This window comes from Phyllostomus hastatus, unplaced genomic scaffold (genome assembly GCF_019186645.2).
Source record: "Phyllostomus hastatus isolate PE091 unplaced genomic scaffold, TTU_PhHast_1.1 phas_scaffold_555, whole genome shotgun sequence".
NCBI lineage: Eukaryota > Metazoa > Chordata > Mammalia > Chiroptera > Phyllostomidae > Phyllostomus > Phyllostomus hastatus.
In genome coordinates, this window is record NW_025334036.1 from 2,057,469 (window position 1) to 2,078,322 (window position 20,854).

General features: G+C 56.7%; 1 protein-coding gene and 1 pseudogene across 5 annotated transcripts in view; one reads left to right on the forward strand and one right to left on the reverse strand.

Moving 5' to 3' along the window:
• SH3GL3 (SH3 domain containing GRB2 like 3, endophilin A3) overlaps positions 1-13,780 on the reverse strand; it is a 38,206-nt gene extending 24,426 nt beyond the window's left edge. For 2 of the 5 annotated variants that reach the window (XM_045824998.1, XM_045825001.1), the window contains exons 1-3: positions 13,589-13,780; positions 805-873; positions 3-75 (exon numbers count right to left, since the gene is read on the reverse strand). In XM_045824998.1, the coding sequence (XP_045680954.1) occupies positions 3-75; positions 805-873; positions 13,589-13,633 (187 nt within the window). In that variant the 5' untranslated portion in view covers positions 13,634-13,780. Of the gene's footprint in view, positions 1-2; positions 76-804; positions 874-6,758; positions 7,087-7,182; positions 7,205-13,588 lie in introns of those variants that run through there. The other 3 variants (XM_045825002.1, XM_045824999.1, XM_045825003.1) reach the window with 2 other exon arrangements.
• A 3,311-nt stretch (positions 13,781-17,091) lies between these two features.
• On the forward strand, positions 17,092-19,571 carry LOC123809579 (annotated as a pseudogene).
• Positions 19,572-20,854: the final 1,283 nt, after the last annotated feature.

Below are 20,854 nucleotides of genomic sequence, written 5' to 3' on the forward strand. Positions count from 1 at the left end.
ACCTGGATTCGGCTGAAGATATTCCGTGGCTTTTGAAAGGATTTCTGCGACAGCTTTATTGGTGACATCTATTTTCTTAAAAAAGAAAAAGCAAAAGCACATTGCATGTGGGTAAGTGACAAACGTCGGATTCCCAGAGACACAAAGAGAGGAGTGACTGTCACCTAAGCAGAGGGAGGGGCGCCGAGGGGGCTGGCGATCCCTGGGGACGCCCCCGCGTGGGCAACAACACGCTCAGGGACAGCGAAGCGCCGTCTTCCTTCAGAACGTGACCCGGTCACTTCCGTGCGAGCCCGGCCACGGCCTCCCTGACACTGTCCCACACAGGCGTGTTCTGCCTCGCCGTCAGCAGGGCTGTGGGGGGTGGGCAGGGCCCTCGCGTCAGCCACCCTGCGCCACGGACCCGGCTCCGGGGCAGCCTCAGGACACGTGGTTGGTTGCACAGCTGCTGTGACCCAGGAAACCGGTATTGATACAGGGGAAGCGTCTCGTCCCACAGACATGCACTGACTGCCCGAGGCACAGAGGTGCAACCGCTGGGACCGTGTCAGCTGCTGGCCAAGGCTGACCGTCTTTGGAGCGTTCTGAGTTTCGTCCACTAGCAGGAACGGGGGGACCGCACCCCATCGTCACAGCCAAGGCCGGGCTTAGACGCGTGAAACGCCTGGCTCTTGGGCTCCGGGACCGGCCCCTGAGCCCGGGCTCCCTAGACCCCCACCCTCTGACCACCCGCGCGGCACCCGCCTGCCCCTCTCACGTGAAGGTCAGGTTCGGGCCACCAGGGACGCAGGAACGCCCTCTTACCCTCTCCATGTCAAGGAACTCGTCATCTAGTCTCGTTCCTTCGATGCCACTGATTTTTTCGCTGAAGAGCTGCAGAAACAAAGACAGACAATCGCATCGGACAGTGATCTGTGTGGTCACAGTGTCGGACCCGAGTGACCGCACACCCACAGGAAGGAAGAAACCCCTCGGAGGCGGCTCGCTGGATTTTTTTTTTCTTTTTTTGTCTAAGTCCTTTAAGAAAATCACTGGGAGGAATAAGTACCTAAGGACCTGGGAAGACACACAACCTCACTCACTCGGCAGATATGTATTATGCTTCTGCTGTAAGGCACAGAGTAGGTGCTCCTGTAGAAACAAAGATAAATAAAGCCCTGGCTGGCGTAGCTCAGTGGATTGAGCACGGGCTGTGAACCAAAGCGTCGCAGATTCGATTCCCAGTCAGGGCACATGCCTGGGTTGCAGGCCATGACCCCCAGCAACCGCACATTGATGCTTCTCTTTCTCTCTCTTTCTCCCCCCTTCCCTCTCTAAAAATAAATAAATAAAATCTTTTAAAAAAAGAAACAAAGATAAATAAGGTACAATCCTTGTCTCCCAGGAGACCAAAGTTCAACCAAAGAGTTCACAGATCAACACTCAGCTGAAACACGAGGAGGAACCACGGAAACAATACAGCAGAAGAGGCCGGGGTACAAGTTATGGCGAACACACTAGGCGAGGGGCCTGTCAGCGGCTCCCCGAGAGGAGTCTGAGAGGCCGCAGGCGGGAGCGGTCCAGTGGGCGGGTCCACGGGCATTTCAGACGTAGCGTTGATGAGAGGCCTCCCGGCAGGAGGCAGGATGAGAGGAGACTCGGGTAAGACAGAGTTTCTGCGTCTGGGCCCCTGGCTGCCTGGAGCAGAGACCCTTTGGTCGGGGGTGGCGGGGCTGCCCCTGCACGGCTGGGTGTCTCGCAGCCTCCCTGGCCTCTGGGAAGGGGAGAGAAGAAAGGGGGCGGGGCCAGGTGATGGTGCAGATTCTCAGATGCCGGAGCAAAGAGTGGGGTCCCTCACACACCGGGCAGGGAGACCCGTCTCAGGATGCCCATGGGGGGCGCAGCGGGCACTCAGGCCTACAACCCAGCAGCAACGGAAAAGATTCAATTTAGGAAGCTCCAAGCATGTGTGTGTGGCTTTTCATCGAGAATGGCTGGGCATTTCACTGGTAAACGTCACCCCGGCCCCAGTCTGCTTCTGGTCCAGGCATCTCTTTCCAGACACATGGGGCTTCTCCATCCTCTGCCCTGTTGCGAAGCAACAGCTGAAACAGCCAGAAAGCCAGATCCGCGGGGAGAATGGGAAAAAGACCGTGCACCTCCGGAGCTGGGCCAGGTCTGCAGACCCGGATTTTGCGGTTACGGGAGCCACAAGACGCCAGCCACTGGGGGTGGGACCCGAAGATGGCTCCTGGGCCATTTAGATGTGACCAAGGAAACTGAGCCGACTTCTTTACTGGAATACTTTCCAGAGGAGGAGGAGGAGGAGGAGGGGCGAGCTGAGACTGTGGCAAAAGGCCCCCTCTCTCCTGGCCCCTCCAAGTGTCCTCCCAGCCCGGGGGGTCGCCCAGCTCTGCTTTTATCAGCCTGGGAACCAGGTAGCGCTCAGTTACAAACACAAAGAGTGAGGCCCCCGGGGCTGAATTGTGAGCAGTGGCGGGAGGCGAGGGAAGCTCTCCGTGAGGCCCAAGTTACGGCAACATTGGAGACGGCGCCCGATCTCCGGAGGCATCGGGGAGCCACCCAGGAGGGAGGCGCGCTGACAGCAGCCTTTTCCCTTTTTGGAAGCTGTCCCCTCGCAACGACGCAACTCGGGAGTGAGGAGGGATGGGAAGGCCGGGGCGCCGGGAACTGGAATCCGCGAGGGCTGGATGCGGGAGAGCTGACCGCCCTGTCTGTCGCCTAGGAAACGGGGACGGGAGGCCCAATGTCCAGGAAAAAGGAGGACACAAAGAAGGAACCCTGACAGCTTATCTGAAATTTCCTCCTGAGGTGTCACCTGACAACTCCCGAGATGCTCGGGGACCCGGACAAGGCAGAGTCTGCAAGGCCCGAAGGTCGGAGCCGTGATGTCCGCGGCCGCCCAGCCACGCCCCGACGGCCCTGGGTTCGGGTGCTGCACCGAATGGACGGAGCGAAAGGCCTGCGGTGCAGGGGGGTTCTCGCGGCCCCAGACCGCAGGGCGGGGAGAGGGGACGCAGCCAGCCGGGTCTGGAGAGGAGAGAGGACGAGACGGCCGACCACTTTGCTGGACCCTTGACACTGACACAGAATAATAGCATGAAGTGTTAAGTGTCATTGAAACATGAAATCATTTCTTTAAAAAAAAAAAGTCACAGTGATGAAGCCAGAGGGCTGGCTGCAAGGACTGGGGTCCCCGCGCCCTCGGAGGAGGAGAAAAAGCACGTGTCCGGCAGGCCCCTCCCCCTCCCCTCTCCGCAGGGCCTGGGCCACCCCGGCCTCCTCCCCCCAGGGCTCTGCTCAAGATACTCGGGTGCCTCCACCCCCTCACCTCAGTTCAAGGCTGCAGGGCTGAGGCGCTGCTGTTGCAGCCAATAAATAGTAACAATTAAGTGCCCTCGGGTCTATTTTGAGCTGCTGATAAGACAAAAGGTAGAAATGAATGTTAACATTCTTCTCGCTCTCCGCCCTCGGGGGTGTGTCCCGGGAAATTCACGCGCATGAATCTGGTTTTTGTAATTCGAAACCTATTTTTAATGCGCTTGAGAAGCTGGCTTATTTAAAGGGGTCATCCAAGAGTCGAATGAGGTAAAAATCACCATATATCGATTTGTCATATAAATTACATCTATTATTATAAGTCAATTATGTAATTACTTTCTAGTTATATGATGAAATAGTCGTTATAAAAATAAGTATAACATTTAATAATTGATAATAGCTATTACTAATACTCTATAACACAGTGTTTCCTACTTTTCATTTTCCTAGGAAAGAAGTATTTTTTTTAAATAAAAATTTCTTTTCACTACTCCAGTTACAGGAGGCGCACCATCTCTGAAATCAAGTAAGTTCCAATTTGCTAGAAACTCATTTTTCTAAGGGCCAGGGAGCATACCCAGGTTCCCAGGAGGAGCTGCAGGGCCCTGGGTGCCTCCCCCACCACCCTGCAGGTGGCCGTCCCTCCCAGGAGGAGGCACCTCCCACACTGGAGTGCCCGCCCCCCCCAGCATGTAGTACTCAACCTGCTCTCCTGATTGGCTGGTCTTTCCTGGGACAGCCCCATGCCACATCCATGCCTGGGGTGGACTCACTCTCCGTCATCTTTGCAGGGCCCCAGAAAAAAAGATGATCTCATTGCTTCTGACTTTCGCTCTGGCTGCCAGGAAGCTCAACGCCGAAACAATGGACTGACAGTCACCACTCCACAGGCCTTGTTCCCTGGACTTTCACACACAAACCCCCTCCCACCGGCCCCGAAGTCGCCCCCGACTTCACCACAATGCATTTGCGTTTTCCCTGATGGTGATTCATGCTTATTAACAGGAGGTTCCTGCATCAGCAAAGCTAATTTTTTTTCCCCCCGAAAGATATACTATAGAGGCCGGCCGTTTCTTTTAAAACTCACACAGCTTCCAAACAATAAGAGGCACTTTTCTTTCTCGTGAACAAAGGCGTTTTATGCACATGCGAATGAAGCAAAGACCGCCCCCTCCCCCGCCGGCCCCTCCGCACGGAGCGAGGTACTTGGCACCAGGCACGGCTATGCGTCGTGCGTCGGGGACGGAGCTGCCCGATGACCGCACATGCAGGAACAACAAAAGGGGCTTTGTGCGGACAAATAAGAAAAGGAGAAATCCTTATACACGACCGTGACACCCTCTTCTGTTTCTCCCTCGTCACAAGGCCTCGGTGGCCGACCCCATACATGAACGCATTCGCCGGAACCCGGCACCCGGCGTGGCCCCCGAGCCAGAGGCCGTGTGTGGGCCAAAGGCCAGAGGCACGACACCAGAAGCACCAGACATTTCGGGCCCCGGTTCTGGTTGACTCTCTTTCCAAGAGGGCGATTTAAAATAGATTGGGTGGAAGAGGCCGGGGTGGGGAGGAATCTCTCCAAAGGAACTGCAAACTCCTTCAAGGAATGACAGGCTAGTGTCTACTTATTTTAGGGTGAAATCCCTGAATTATTCATGTTTTCTAGCTAATTAGGGAGGCCTTTAAAAAAAAAGATCATATTTTTTAAAGGATGTGGTCCTCTTTCCTATTCCAAAAGTTTAAATCATCTTCTTAAAAGTGTTCTTAGCCTGGCTGGTGTGGCTCCGTGGATCAAGTGCCAGCCTGCAAACCAAAGGTTTGCCAGTTCCATTCCCAGGCAAGGCACGTGCCTGGGTTGCAGGCCTGGTCCCCAGTAGGGGGTGCTCAAGAGGCAGCCACACATTAATGTTCCTCTCCCTCTCTTTCTCCTTCCCTTCCCCTCTCTCTAAAAATAAATAAATAAAATCTTTTTTTAAGTGTTCTTAGTATACTTCTTACGTTCAACAGGAGCCAACAATTACACCAGTGACTTTGAAATACCAAGTCTTAACTTAAAAACAAAGTTATTCATTCATCCCACTGTTGAGCAAGTTACCGACAAGGTCCGGTTTCCTGGATGAATAGCTAGAAAGAAGTGACAACAGCAGAAAATATAAATAAATGAATGTCACTTTGGAATCCACAGCTCGATGAGAACCGTGCACACGGAGCTTACGGACTAACCCTGAAAATGCTTCCGAGAAATCGACGGACTGTTACTGGCGGTGCGAACTGTTCGGGAAATCCGACTGGTGACATTTACACACCGAGCCTCCTGTAAAGAGCGAGGGCCGGGAGGAGTTTTCATTTCAACACGACGACGACTAGATTCACAAATGAACTCGCACGATTTACACGTTGCCTTTTAAAGGTTAAGGCAGAGTCGGTTTTCATGTCTCCTCCTTTCACGAACTCTACAGAGGAGGACGTACCGGGACCATGAATCTCCCTTCCTGAGCCCTCCGCCGCTGAAGACGAAGGGAAGGGGAAAGACAGAGCTCCTTCTGGCCCAGCCGGCCTGGCCAGGCGGGTCCACACGACTGCCCGCATGCTGCAGGGTGGGGCGAGGGGACTGCAGGCCCGGCCCACTGTGTCACCCAACGGGGCAGGGAGCCCTGGATGGCAGACACACACAGAGGAGGGGTGGGAAGTGGTGGAAGTCTATCCCCTGGGGTCACCGAAGGGCGGTTAGAAGACACCACAGACTCAGATCTCTCCATCTGGCTCCTGAGAACCTGGGAGGCACTTCCGAGTCTCTTGCCCCAAACCCTGACCCCGCCCCCGCCCCGGGCACCACAATCTAGTGGGTAGCCCACTGGAGCTGCGGGCCACAGCTCTACGGGAGGAGCCCCACAACCTGGCTTGACCCCCAGCCTGCTGTCCAGCTCCCTGGCATGGAACAGTCAGGACCCTGGCTAGATAGCTCAGTGGGTTAGAGCATCACCCTGATACACCAAGGTTGTGGGTTCAATCCCCGGTCGGGGCACATACAAGAATCAACCAAGGAATGCATCAATTTTGGGGGGGTGACCCGCCCAGATCGGAGCTGGCGTGTCCTGGAGCCAAGGCTGGGAAGAGGACAACACAGTCTTGACTCAGAGGAGAGGGACCGGGAGGCTGCTCATCACGGGCTTCACCGTGTTTTCTCTTCACGTTTAATTTTGGAGACTCTGAAGGTGTCTCAAACGTGGGCAGAGCAGCGTAAGGAGGCACGACGCAGCCATCACCCGGCCTCGCGTGACGTCACCAGTATCCCCGCCCGGCCCCCGCCCCACCCACCCCGCTGATTATTTTAAAGCAAACCCCAGACAGCACAGGATTTCACCCGCAAAGCCCTCCCGGTGCATCTCTAAGAGACAAGCCCTCATTAGCACAGCCTAACCCAGAAACAACGTTCACACCTAAAGAAACCGAAGAATCCTCCTTCACACCCTCCGCGGTCCGTCCACGCAGCGGTCACATTTCCCCAGCAGGCTCGCCCCTTTCTGCAGACGGTGGTGCGTAGGACGCGGCTGCCGAGGAAGCCTGCAAGGTGTGCGGGGCTGCTCTGGCCCTGGGTTTGGTTTCCCCCGGAAACGGGGCCCAGTGCAAACAGCTCACTGGGAGACGGGACCGGCCGAGCTGGCGGTGGGGGGGACGGGAGGTGAGCCCACGAAGGGGATCCCACTCGGGAGGGACTAACAAAGTCAGTTCCTCTGGAGAGACCGCAGCTGGCGGCTCTGAGCATTATCCCTGCCCCAGGGACCGGAGAGAGCTGGGTACGGACCCCCCTCCACCTGTCCACCCGTCACTGCCCGAGGACACGTTCCAGAGACATCTACTCACCAGGTCACTAACTCCCGGGCTCTCTGCCCAGCCGGCCGGCCAAGCTGCGAGTTCCCTTGCAGATGGAATAAAAGCCCAACAGCCCGCAGCCCAAGGGGCACCAGCATCCCCGGCCAACAGCCTCCGGCAGGGAGTAGAAATAAAAATGGACCTGGCTGGCGTAGCTCAGTGGATTGAGCGCGGGCTGCGAACCAACATGTCGCAGGTTCGATTCCCAGTCAGGGCACATGCCTGGGTTGCAGGCCACAGGCCCCAGCAAGTGCACATTGATGTTTCTCTCTCTCTCTCTCTCTCTCTCTCTCTTTCTTTCTCCCTCCCTTCCCTCTCTAAAAATAAATAAAATATTTTTTTAAAAAAAGGAAATTTCACCCTTTAAAAAGAAATAAAAAAGAAGGAAAAATGGAATGAACATGGCGTCAGCGGTATCTACCCCCGTCTCCTACACACCCCTTTCCTCTGAGTGTCTCCGCCTTGCTCCTGGCAGTTTGTTCACTGGAGAAGCGTGTGGCCGGGCCTTGAGAATCCCCACCAGACGGAGCTGGCGGACGGCGGCCTCCTGGCGGTGTCTCTCGTCTTCCTCGGTGCCGGGCCCCGACTCGGTGGGAGAATGATCGGACCCCCATTCTGGCTTTTGACGGGAGCACCCGGAGGGGACGCGGTGTCCCTCCAATGGCACTGCATCGGGAAGCGAGGGCCTCTGTGAACCGAAGCTCTGGTGCGCCCGCGTTGTGGGTTCAATTCCCACTCACGGCACAGGCGGGGATCAACCAACTCACGCATACATAGGTGGACAACAAATCAGTGATTCCCTCTCTAAAATCAATTTTTTAAATGTCAGGGCTTGTCTCGCGTGAGACAATCCTGTTCCGCTTCTCACAGACCGCTTACGCTCCTTGATCCAGCATCTGCCCGACCCCCCCCACCACCACTTTGCAGGCCTCTGAGGGCCAGCGTGGTCCGTGGGCGGCGGGAGACGCAGGGCAAGCCCGTGGGGGAGCGGATGGGGCCGGGCCGTCCCCAGGCCTGGCTGGCAGATCTGGAGCAGCGGCTGCTGTGGCGCGGACCACACCCCTGAAGGTGTTGTTCATCCTCCCGCTCCCAGCACACCCTCCAAGCCCCAGGGCCAGTGGAAACCAGTGCCCGGGGAAGACCAGTGCTCGCACCCCACGCACGTCTCTGACCGTGAGTGTTGCTGTGTGACTCCGGTGGGTGGCACTTTGGCCTCCACAAATGCCAGAGCAGAGGGATGCTTTGATCCTCGACACCCCACGGACACCCTTCCTCGAGAAAGGTCCGCCCGCTGCCCGGCCACGCACAGGCTCGGACGGGGGTGGGGGGGCTCTGCAAGGAAGCCTGCATGAGCTGGTCAGGGGGTGTCCAACCTTCTGGTGTCTCGGGGCCACACGTTAAATACACTGCGACACGTAATCACAAAACGATCTCATCACGTTTTACGTACATTTATGATGTTGTGTTGGGCCGCCTTCACAGCCAGCCCGGGCCCCATGCGGCCCGCAGGCCGCAGACCAGAAACGGCAGCCTCTCCTGACACACCGAGCTGTGGGAGACGCCAGCCGCTGGCGCTTGGGGAAGAGCCCCCCTCAGCGCAATGGTCTAAGGAATCAAACTTTCTCCCGACGGGCTGTGTTGTCCAATTCCCTCATCCAGACAGACAGACACACAGGCGCTGTGAGTTCGGGGACCAGCGCCTGGTGGGAGGAGTCTCTCCCGATGGCCTCTGTGAGGCTGGCTCCTTGCCGGTCGCCCCAAACTACCAGGGGTGTGCAGATCTCCAAAAACCAAAGCAAAACAAACAAAAAAACCCCGCACAACCCAAGTACAGATGCAGACAAACCGTTTTCAGAGCTCCGTCCAGGGCTTCAGAGACGCGCATCCCAGCACCCACGGGTGCCCCGACAGACGGCTCAGAGCCGAGGTCGGCGAACTTCACCTGCAAAGGGCCAGACGCCAACGTTTCGGGCTGGGCCCTCCCCGCGCTCAACTCCGGCGCCGCGACATGATGACTGTATGAAATCCGACTTGTGTGTGGTTGTCCTGTGGCTTGAAATGTTATCCTTTTGATACTTTTTTTCGTCCGTTAAAAACCTGTAGGCCCTGGGTGGGCGGGAGCGTTGTTTTCTGTACACGGAAAGGTTTGGGGCGCGATCCCGAGTCGGGGCGCGCGCGAGGCAGGCAGCCAGCCGATGTCTCTCTCCCCCACCCCTTTCCTTTCGCTCTAAAATCAATGAAAAGAACATATCATCGGGTGGAGATTGAAAATAAAACAAAACAAAACAAAATCAAATCTGCAGGCGGCCTTGGGGACGGCAGGGAATACTCAGAATCGCGGCAACGCCTACTGCACCCCAGGCCCCTCCCCCTAAGTCCACGCCCTTCCCGGGTTGAGGCTGAACACACAATCCGATTGGTCACGTGTCGCTGATAGACAAGCCGTAGAATACCTGCTCTGTAGGCGAATAAAATAGAACATCCGTTCTGTTTACCCGCAGTTTTATTTTCTGGGTAAACAGGTCAACCATAGCTCCCCCAAATACAAAAGCCCCCCCACCACCCCCTGCACCATGTCACTGTGGGGAAATGTAATTTCCGTTCAATTTGCTAAGAAAACGGCAACAGGGATCTGAAAAAAAAAATCGCTTCCGCCCCAAATCCCCGCTTTCAGATGCACTTTCACGTCCCATTCCAAGCGATACCCTAAGTGACACTGATTTCACAGGGAGAAAGTCCCCGGACCTAAGAAAGGCTTGGGTTGGACCGTGTCCTGCAGCCACGACAAAAATCACCATCAGTTTGGCTTGATCATCGACGCCGGCACCCCGCCTTTAAAAAATAACGCCGCACAGATGTGCGAATTAATGCGTCAGGCGAGCTGGGGGGAAAAGGGGGCAGCAAACACGCCTCAGCTCGACCTGTTTCCTGATGCGTCCGAGAGAAAAAACACATCCTTATGGCCTTTGCAAAGTGCATTTTCATCTGCGTCTCCAACGAGAAATTGAAACAAGAGACATGCATTGCCTCCCTGGAGAGCCTCGTAATTTGCAGAGAACCTGCTTCTGAGAAGTGTTTACCCATCAGCGGCTGGGCCCCTGGCGGCCGCTCATTTCTCTGGTTATTTTTCTGGTTAATGCGTTAAGAGAGAAAGGGGGAGTGACCCCCTCCCCGTAAAAAAAAAAAAATCAACTGTGTTACATTCCCACTTTCCCTGTTGTTGCTGGGTCCCGTGGCAGAGGTTGAAGGGCCCTGCAAGGGGAAGGACAAAAAAAAAAGTCACCTTAACACAAGCCCACAGTGTCCTCACTACACGGTAAGCCTGGGGAGAGAAGCAGACAGGTGTGGCCGAAGGTCCCACCCCGACCGACCATAATGAATACGGACTACGGAGTGGTAACGCCGGCGGAGCTATTGTACGCAGTATCTTTATGTTTCAGGCACCACGTTTCCCAGGAAACCACAATGCTGTCTGGAAGACATCTGTCGGTGGCCCTGGCCAGTGTGGCTCAGCTGGTTGGAGCATCATCCCATGTTCGAAAAAGTCGGAGGTTCGATTCCCAGTCAGGGCGCAAACGAGAGGCAACCCGTAGATGTTTCTCTCCCCCCCTCCCCACCTAAAACCGGTAAACACACTTTAAAAGGTATTTGTGTATGTCTCTAACGACTCAAGCTGTGCCCCGACAAGATTTAACAATGTATTGAATGACTATGCACGTGGGTGCCGGCCCCCAGTGCTACAGGCAGGAGTTACATTCTGTTCTCCTGCTTTCCCGCCGGGCCCCATGCGCGCCCGCCCGAGCACAATCCCTGGGCTTTCGGTTCTTCATTCCCTGGAAAGGGAGGGACCTTTCCCTCGGAGGTCGGGAGGGAGCAGCAAAGAAGGATCGGCGAACCAGGCAGTTATCAGTCATTGTCACTTGCCCGTCACTGAGAGACACAGAGAGAGAGAGACACCATCTGTTTGCCACAGTCCTGGTCCCTGATTTGCAAAAGACCGACCTTAATCAACTTTGTCTTCGTCTGAAATGCGTTAAGTGGGCTACTTGAAAATGTTCAGAGCTGGGAACTCTATGCACAGACGCTGGGCTGAGATACAAATCACACGACGTAACAATCTGCCCATCAAGCGGCGTCGAGTCCATTCAGAGTCGTGCACGCCTTCACCGCCATCACCTCCGGAGCGGAGACGCGGCTTCTGAGTTCTCTAATCCACCACGAGAGAGAAACCAAGGTCCAGACGGGTTCAGTCACGTCACGAGGTCGCAGAGCTGGTGGGTGGCAGAGCCTGGCTGGACGCCTGGGAATTATGACACCCTTGCCATTGTCCGGGACACCCCTGTCCCTGCCCCACCATTCCCAGCATTCCCAGCCCGGGAAAGCAAGAACCAAATGAACACCTGCCGTCAACACGCCCCGCTCCCTATTGGCGCAGTGACCCCGGTCTAATTTCTCCACCGAGTCTGCCCCTTGGCAAACTCCTTCTTAGAACGGTCCGGACTCTGGCCACAACCCGGGCATTGTCCAGGCCAGAGAGGATCTGGGATATCTCTCTTTTCGGATAAAGTCGCAGAAGAGTTCAGCTCCTGCAAAAAAGGCTAAATTAGACCCTCTGTTCATCGCGTTTCTCTCGGACTGATTACGGGGGCTAAGCCTCCACGCCACCGGCCAGCGCAGTGTTTCCGACGCCAGTGGTCTCCTCGGGCGCCCTCCGTCTGCCGCGCTGGTCTGTGGTCAGAAACCGACCTGACTTACCCAAGGCCTTAGGTCTCGGCCATCGCCGAGGTCCGCCCCGGGACGTCCGTGTGCAGTAAAGGAACATTTCTCCAAAGAGGAGGTTGGTTCCCTGCCCGGGGGGAGGGAGACTTTCGGTCTCCCCCTCTGCGGTTCCATGACCCTTCTCCCCACTGCATCCGCCCAGCCCTTCCTTCCCAGGCCCCTCACCCCAAAAGCATCTTCATTCGTGCCCGGTGCACACACCCCTACGGAGCGGCCGCCACGCTCACCAAGCCCCGGGCCACACAGGGCCCTGCACGTGGGAGCTCCCCAGAGACTGTCTGCGCTCACTGTGCATTTCCGGGCTTCCGCTCGCTCCTGTACTTTCACATCCCCATCTCGGCTGGAAATGCCAAACCGTCGGCAGCCCAGTCTTGGCGTCACGCCCCTGGCCTCAGGTGAGGACACAGGACACCCACCTGCCCCCAGGCCAGTGACATCTGAGTGTCCCCCAGACCCCTCCAAGGGCCCGGGGCCAGCAGGGAGCCCACTGACTCCCCTCTCCAGCCGGCCTGTCCTGTGAGACTTCCCATCTCCCCGGGTCCCCAGCCGGAAACCAGGGGTCTTCATGGAAGGGGAGTGAGGGACGGAAGGGCAGTGCCTTCCAGCCTGGGGCCGAAACAAGAACAGAATCCTCTGGTTCCAGATGTTTTCAGGGGCCAGTTTGTGGGAGACACAGGACGAGACCTCAGAACCTGGTTTTAGCAAGTTGGGGGGGGGGGTTGTGGGGGAGGGAGGGGCGGAGCCACAGACCCACCGCGCAGGTGTACACACATGTACGATGCGCGCTCCCCCGTGGCTGGAAGAGGCCACGGTGTGCGGGTACAAACTGGCCTTCCACACAGCCCACCTGCGCGCCTCCCGGCCTGTTTCCCTGCTTCCTGGCTCAAAACGCCCTTCCTCATCCCGCCCGCAGCGCCCACCCCCATCTCAAATTGCTCCTCACACTTAATTCTCCAATGACGTCTACCCCCCAACCCCCGCCCCGAAAGCTCCCCCGCCCACCCCCGCGGGGTGATCTGCCGGGCTGCGGGCGGAGGTGTGTCTAACACTGTTTGTTTACGTGTCTGTCTCGGTGTCTCCCCATACCTGACCAGCAGCCCTCTGAGAGAGAGAGGCTGGTACCCATCCTGGGGCACCCCGGGGAGGCGGCGGGGGAGGAAGGATGGCGGTGGGGAGTCCCCTCCCGGAGCTGGGCGCAGTCCAGCGGGTCTATCGCGGGGCGCGCGCGCGCACGGGCGAGCCCTGGGGACCCAGCACACGGCGCCCCCAGCCCGCCGACGCCTGCGTGAGGATCGCACTGCCTGAGTCCTCCTCCCAGTGCCGGGTGAGAGAGGCTTCAGCAAAATCTCCGGACGCCCGCTCTCTCCCGCGCGGAGACCCTGCAGCCCGCCACCTCCTCCGCCCCCACAGATCCTCGGAATTCCAGTGGCTCCGACTGGAGCGCGGGCGGGGGCTGGGGAGGAGCGAGCCGGCGACCCTCACTCCACCCCCGCGCGCGCGCTCTTAGGCGGGAAGATATGGAGCCTAAGAAAGGAGCTGGGGGCGTCAGACTCCCAAAGGCCCGGGGCCTCGGCGACCCGGCTCCCCAGTCCCCCGCTCCCTGCTCGGCGCCCCCTACCTGACTGGCTTTGTGGAACTGCTTCTTCAGGCCCGCCACCGACATCGCGGCTGCGCCCGGCGGGGGGTGGGTGGTCTCTGGACTCGGCCGGGCCGCGTGGCCGCGACGCGCTGGGGAAGCGGGCGCCGGGGCCGGTCCCCGAGCGCTGGGGTCCGCCGGGCCCGCCTCCCACGGCCACGGCCACGGCCACAGCCACGGCCTCAGCCGCTGTCACACACGCACACACGCGCGCACGCAGCTGGCAACATCGCGTATCAAAGCCCCCGCGCAGCCCATTGGTGGAGCCGCGGCGTATGCAAATGAGGCCGCTGGGGCCGCCCACGCATATTGTTGCGTGGAGACCCGGAGGACCCCCGGTGGCGGGGAAGACCTGCCTGGGAAGCTGAGCGTGGCGAGGTCTGCATGCAGGGAGCGGAGCCACACCGCACTGCTGGCTGCGCGCAAAGGAGAGGCTTTGGGATGGCTCTGCGCGGGGAGACGGGCACCACCTCTCTAGGTTCCTGGGGCTTGTGCGTGACCTGCCTTTGCTCACAGGCGACATCGCCTCCCTCCGGCGCAACTGGGTAGGTTTATGTTTCAAGGCAGGGACTCTCCAAAATGCACCTGGAAGAGAAAGGCCGCACAGGGCGAGGGACCGGCCGTAGGCGGAAGAGGCCTACTACGGGCGGCTGGGCTGTTTCCTGTCTCCCCACTCGGTGCCCTGGGAGCAGTCTTCCCAAACGGTGCCGGTCCTCCGGGAGCCCGAGTTACTGGGGACCTGACTGATAAACGCGGCGCTCGCCTCCCCGGAGGGCTGAGCCACCGTCATCTCCATTAAGAGCAACTCTCTCTCCAAGGAGCCATAAGCAGCGTGCTCAGTCCCCCAGGGAATTCACCAGAGGACAGACGCAGCTCCCTCGTGCGTCCCTTACAGTGTCATTTTGCCGGGGGTGGGATGGGGGATGGCAGAAGTCTGCGCACCCACGGCCAAGGCCCAGCCAGGGGCCTGAGCATCTGGGTTCGTCCTCGTCCTGGTGTCCAGCCCGTCAGCACCTGCGCTCAATCTGACTGCAAAGGCACCGAGGGCTCCCAAGACCTACAACCCACTCAGCAACGCTTAACGCTGAACCACCTTCCTCCTCCGCGCTCCCCCTACAAAAAGACACTCCTCTTGGTGGGCCCTCGGCCTCTCCACCCAGGAAGACCACGAGCCCCCGTCCGCCCTGGACACGCAGTGTACCGCCTGCCCCCTGGCGCCCCCTCCTGGCTGCCTGCGTTTCTGCAGGCCAGAAGGCCCGCGCCTCTGCTTTGCCGTGACCTCCCGTTCCTCCCGTCCCTGATTTCGTCCTAGTGAGGATCTGGCTGGTGACTCCACCTCCCTGCGCCTCCGTTTCCTCTCTTTCCCAGCGAGGGTGTGGACGGGAGCGCCCTCCCTCTGATACGGGAGAAAATGAGTGAATCTGGTGGAGGGGGTAAAGCCAGCCATGGAGAGGGTTGACTAGCACCAGTTGGCTGAGGGCTGTGGCCTTGACCTGGTTAGGAGGCTCTGCCCCTTCCCCGCCCCCCAAAAGAGGCAGAGGCGGTTGGGTCTAGGACTGGGGGTGCGGTCCTCCCTTGTCCTGGGCTACTAGTCCAGGGCTGCTTGGACAGGGCCCATCCACCTATTTTCCCCCTCCGAGCCCCAGAGTGGTTTAAGTAGCACGGGTTCGGAGAAACTTCCCCCGAAACCAGCCCGACTCCCTGCCGTTCGTGTGGGGGTGATTTTTTTTCCATCAGTTTATCGGCATTTCTTCCCGCTTGGTGGGATCTTGGGGTTCCCCTCCGCGTTCGTTGTGGTGACTCACCGCCTCGTTTCATCAAACGTGAATGCGCACGTCCCGTTCTCTCAGTTTTCAGACTGCAGACTGTTTCACAGACGTTTTGTCCTTTGTCAAAGCAGTTCTGATTTTTAAAAATTTTTTTAAAAACAGCAGCAACCCGAATAAATGCTCAGAGACGCTTACTTGGGTGCTCCCTGAGCTCTTCGCTTCCGCGTGTGGCTGGTTTTTATTCTTCTTGGTTTCATCATGGGCACGTACGAAACTACGAATTTACCTCCTGCGCACGGTTCTGAGTTCACACCTTGTTTTCATTATGTCATGTAGTTCCGATTGTTTTCTTAATAAACTTGTCACTGTCGTTTCGAGTTCCTCTTTGACCCCAGTGTTCTTTGGGACAGTTTTCTCGGGCCCTGGCCAGTAGTTCAGCCGGTTGGAGCGTCGTCCTGATGCCCCCCAGGGTTGCAGGTTCGACCCCCGGTCAGGGCGCGTACAAGAAGCAACCAGTGAAAGCATCAATAAGTGGATGAACAAGATGATGTTCTGTCTCTCTCCTTTCCTCTCTCTCTCAAGTCGATAACTAAATAAAAAACCTTTTCTCAGTGTTTTGATTTCTTCCACTCATTGTATATTAAATTCTAGACTTGTAGGACTATTATCAAATAACATGTCTTGAAATTCCTTTTTTTTTTTTAAACAGGAAGATCACCTTCGTTAACTTGGAGAAAAGCCAGCACCTGAGCACCCTGTAATCCGCGGAGTTCCGACGCTCCCTCCCCTCCCCCACCCGCCCCCCCAGCCCTCCCCCCACACGCGCACTGCACCCAAGCAGCGCCCTGCAATTTCGTCTGGCTGCGCGGACAGTTCCCGACTCCTGAAGCGACACGCTTAAAACTGTGTCTTAATACCCAGACACACTTGGTACCGACCCTCAGAGCGACGTGCGGCTGCCACTGTTCCGTGCGGCTGTTCTCAGAGCTGGGTTTTTTTGTGTGTGCAAGAGGACGTCACGGCAGCATGTTTCTAGTGAATTCTTTTTCACTCTTACGTCTTTATTTTTTTTACATTTTTTTTTAGTGACAGTTTATAGTCAATGTTGCTCTGCCTGAGTCCCAGGCGCACAGCACAGTGGTCAGACAGTCGTACACTCTACAGAGTGGCGCCCCAGGACCCACCGGGCCCCACACACGGTTACTACGTGTTACCGACTGCGTCTCCCGCGCAGGCTGCCCTGTAACCGCCAGTCTGAACGTCTGGGCCCCTCCCCCTTCCTCGCCCAGCCCCCCGCCCCCCTCCCCTCCGGCGACCACCAGCCTGTTCTCCGTGAGTCTGTTTCTCTTCTGCCTGTTGGCATTTCCGGTTCACCGGCCTGTTCCGGGAACACGTATGAATGCGCCCCGCGGCCGCGTGCACTCTCCGTGTCCGGGACACAGTTGGCAGGGAGCGTGTGGCCGGAGCACACGCTCTGCCCCAGCAGAGAGCTCGGACGGAGAGCTCAGGCTCGTGCTGGCCGCAGCCACGCCAGCCTGTTCCCGTCACTGCCGCCTCTCCAGGGACCCCAGGGCCCACCGCTCCTCCATCTGTTCAGGACCACACTAAGGGCCTGGGCTGTCCCACTCAGCCGTCCACCCGGGGGGGGCGGGGAGCCTGGGAGGAGGGCCCGGGGCACAGACCGGCGTCACACTCCAAACTGCAGGACCTTTGAGCATGTGGGGGTTTGCACAGATCAGTGACCAGAGGAACTCTGGGGTCGTCTCTGTCCTTAAACCCGAAGCCGGAGACAAGTTCCAGGTCATAATTCTTGGCAGCCTTTGGAGACCTGAGTTCAAATGCCGGTGACTTAAATACTTCCCAGCGTGCTCACTGAACCAGGACCTCCCCGTTTTCCAGCTCTGTCTCCATTGTTGCCTTAAACATTCCCAGCCCCCTCCCTTCTGGGGGGGCTCCGCGTGCGCGAGAGCGAAGGGGCGGGGCCTGGCCGCGTGCAGAGCGGCCTCTGCGCGCCCTGCCGAGTCTCCACTTAAACCAGCCCTGGAAGCGCCCTCCCGCTCAGCTTAATACCCGCGCACACCCGGCTGCGGCCGAGCACCGAGGGCGCGAAGACCGAGTTGCTGTCCTCATCCCGTCATCGGGCTTTGAGAATGCGCGCATCTGGGGAAAATGTGTGCCCACCGGTGAGGTAACACGGCAGCCGTGATGAATCCCAGATGCTGACCGTGGCCGTTTGCCTTGAACTTGAAAGATGCCCACGGGGGACACATGTATAGGTTTTCTTCACTTATTTTTTTTTACGTGAAGCTGATGGGAAATCAATGGATCGGTTCAAGGAAAGGGCAGAGAAATCTTTTCATTTGAAAATGTACAGGAAAAAAAAATACCCGGAAATATTTGTATTTTAAAACAAAGATTAGGTTAAGGAGTGCCATCTCTACAGTGAAAACAGAAACAATTCACTGGCAAATTAATATGCATTAATTCATTATCCACCATCTACGATGGCTTCACTTTTCTGGACTCTATAAATATTCAGTTAGAATTCTGGGTAATGCTGTTATTCTATTTGGCCTTTGTTCATTACAGATATGCCTTTTTTATTTTTCACGTTTACCCCCAAGATCTCTCTCTCCCCCGTCCTGCCCTTTTAATAAAATGATGTTGGAGGTTTCTGGTGGAGATAAAGGAATTAGTGTGCAGTGAGGTGGCTTTTGTAAGCTAGTGCTGCCACCTTGTGGTGACATTGAGAGATGACACCGGTAACCATTTAGGAACCCTAAGTATATATATGTGTCAGTGCTTAGTTTCGTATCATTTTGTTTTGTAGGTTAATGCTGCCACCTGGTGGGACTCGTGAGATATTGCAGAGGTAAACAGAAAACGTAGTATGCCGGCCAGTGGTCGTGTTCCTGCCATATTTTTTTAACCTCAACCAAAGACACGCTTACTGATGCTTAGAGGGATGGGACAGGTGGGAGAGAAACGCGGATGTAAGAAACATCCATCGGTGGCCCCCCAGACACGCCCCCAACCGGGGACCAAAACCCACAGCCCAGGCGTGAGCTCAGGTCAGAGTCAAACCCACGACCTTTCCGTTTACAGGACAGCACTCCGTCCGAGCCACACCAGCCAGGGCTCACGCGTTGTGTTTTTGTAAGCTTATGCTGCTGCCTTGTGGGCGTACAGAGAAACGGCACAGGTAACCCTTTAGGAAATGGGGGCTGGCCAAAAAGTCCGTTCAGGTTTTTTTCCATAAACTAAAAGACACATTTTTTCATTTTCACCAGTAACTTTATTGATTTGGATATTCTGAGTATGTTGGCTCTCTCCCACTATTGGCTTCTAGTGGGTAGAGGCCAGGGGTGCTGCTAAACATCTTCCAGTGCATCGGACAGCCCACAGCAAAGAATTATTTGGCCAAAATATCAATAGTACCAAGAAACCTTGAGAACCGCTTTTGACACGTTCGATCAGTCACAGCACCTTCTCCATCCACTGCACAGATCTCGTTTGTGTGTGTGCTTCAGTTGTGTGTTTACCTTTCTTGGAATAATAAAGCATACTATGCCAAAAGTGTGTGTTCGCTTCCATCTTCGATATTCAAATAGCTGCAAACTCTAAGTGCCTGAAAGTGCCTCCCGCCATGAACCGGTTCACCCAGGCCTCGGACCGCCCAGCAGCTACGCAGCTCCTCAAGCGGCTGCACAGTAACCAACCTGAGAAGAAGCAGAGGCTGCTGGCCCGGGGCGAGAAAAAAGCGGCCAGCAAAGGGGATGTCCCCACCAAGAGGCCCCCTGTCCTCCAAGCAGGGGTGAACAACGCCACCACCCTCGTGGAGCACAAGAAGGCCCAGCTGGTCATCACGGCGCGTGGACCCCAGGGAGCCGGTGGTCTTCCTGCCTGCCCTGTGCCGGAAGATGGGGGTCCCCTACTGCATCATCAAGGCGGGGGGGCCAGGCTGGGGCGTCTGGCCCACAGGAAGCCCTGCACCACTGTCACCTGCACACAGGTTGACTCGGAGGACAAAGGAGCTCTGGCCGAGCTGGTGGAGGCCTGCCAGACCAACCACAACGACAGATACGATGACACTCACCGCCACTGGGGAGGCGGCACCCCTGGGTCCCACGACGGCCGCTCGCATCGCCCAGCTGGAGAAGGCCACGGCTAAGGAACCGGCCACCAAGCCGGGCTGAGTGTGCCCTGTGGTTTCTGTACACGAAAGTAATAAAAACTCCCCTTCACCACCCCTCAAAAGTGACTGCAAAAATATTCACTAACTTTGTTTTTTTTAATGCACGCTGACGTGACAGCCGTCACAATACAATGTAACAAAATTATTTCAAATGGAGTTAAAGACAACTAAGCCCTACTAGAGCCATCTTATGGAAAGAAAAAACAAACACACTTTTTGGCCAACCTAATAGACATCTACCAGTCTGTGGTTAGCTTTCCGCCACATAATTTTGTAAGCTCATGTTGTCACCTTGTGGCGGTACTGAAATATGGCACAAGTAAACCTGTGGAAAGCACAGACACATCAGCCAGTCGTTTTACGCCATTTACACCTGTGAACTAATGACGTCACCACGTGGTGATACTGAGAAAAGGCAGAGGTACAGCTTCCCGGAACTACAAGCGTGTCAGCCAGTGTGGAGTTTCAGGCCCCTCACTTTCGTAAGCTGATGCTGCCTCCGGTGGCAGAACTGAGTCATAGCAACTGGAGGTAAGGAAAATGAGAAGGAAACTTTCAGGAGCCATAAGCGTGTCAGACGTCGGTTATTTTCAACCCATTTACTTATACTTCATAGTTTTGGAGGAACCAGCCAGCACCTGTAGCCTCTAGCGAGCACCTTGAGTCAAAGATGTTCTTCTGAACGGTGCCGAGTGCACAAAGGTTGCCGCAGGGTGGACGCCTTGAGATGTGCCCCACACCTGGGCCTCCGGTGTTCTCCATGGAAGAGTGTCAAGAAGGGCTCTCGGTCGCCATGGCAGCAGCCAGAGACGCAGGAGAAGAACAGGCAGTGTTCAGGGGTCCCGGCACCAAAGGGGGAGTTTCAAGAAGGAGGAAGTGGCTGTTAGCGCCAGCGGCCACGGTCACGGCCCCTGCGCGCCAGCGCCTCACTAGGTTTTCCTCTTTCGATCACTTTGTCTTCCTTCCCAGCTCTCTGCCTGCCTGCCCCATAGTAATACCTGTTCTCAGTGTTTCACCATCCACCCCTGCTCCCACAGTGGATGGGGCAGCATCGTCCAGCAGGACTGTCTGGGATGAGGGGCGTCTCTCCCTGCGGGCCGTCAGAGCCAGCCAAGGGCAGCTGTCCATCGCTTAATCCCTTAACAGGGGTCAGCTGCAGCTCTCAGCGTCTAATTTCATTTCATTTTCAAATAGAAAACGTAAAGAACCACACGTGGTGGGTGGCCAGAGATTGCTCTGCTCTGTCGACTGCACTTCTCCCTGGACCGGAAGGGAACCCGGAGT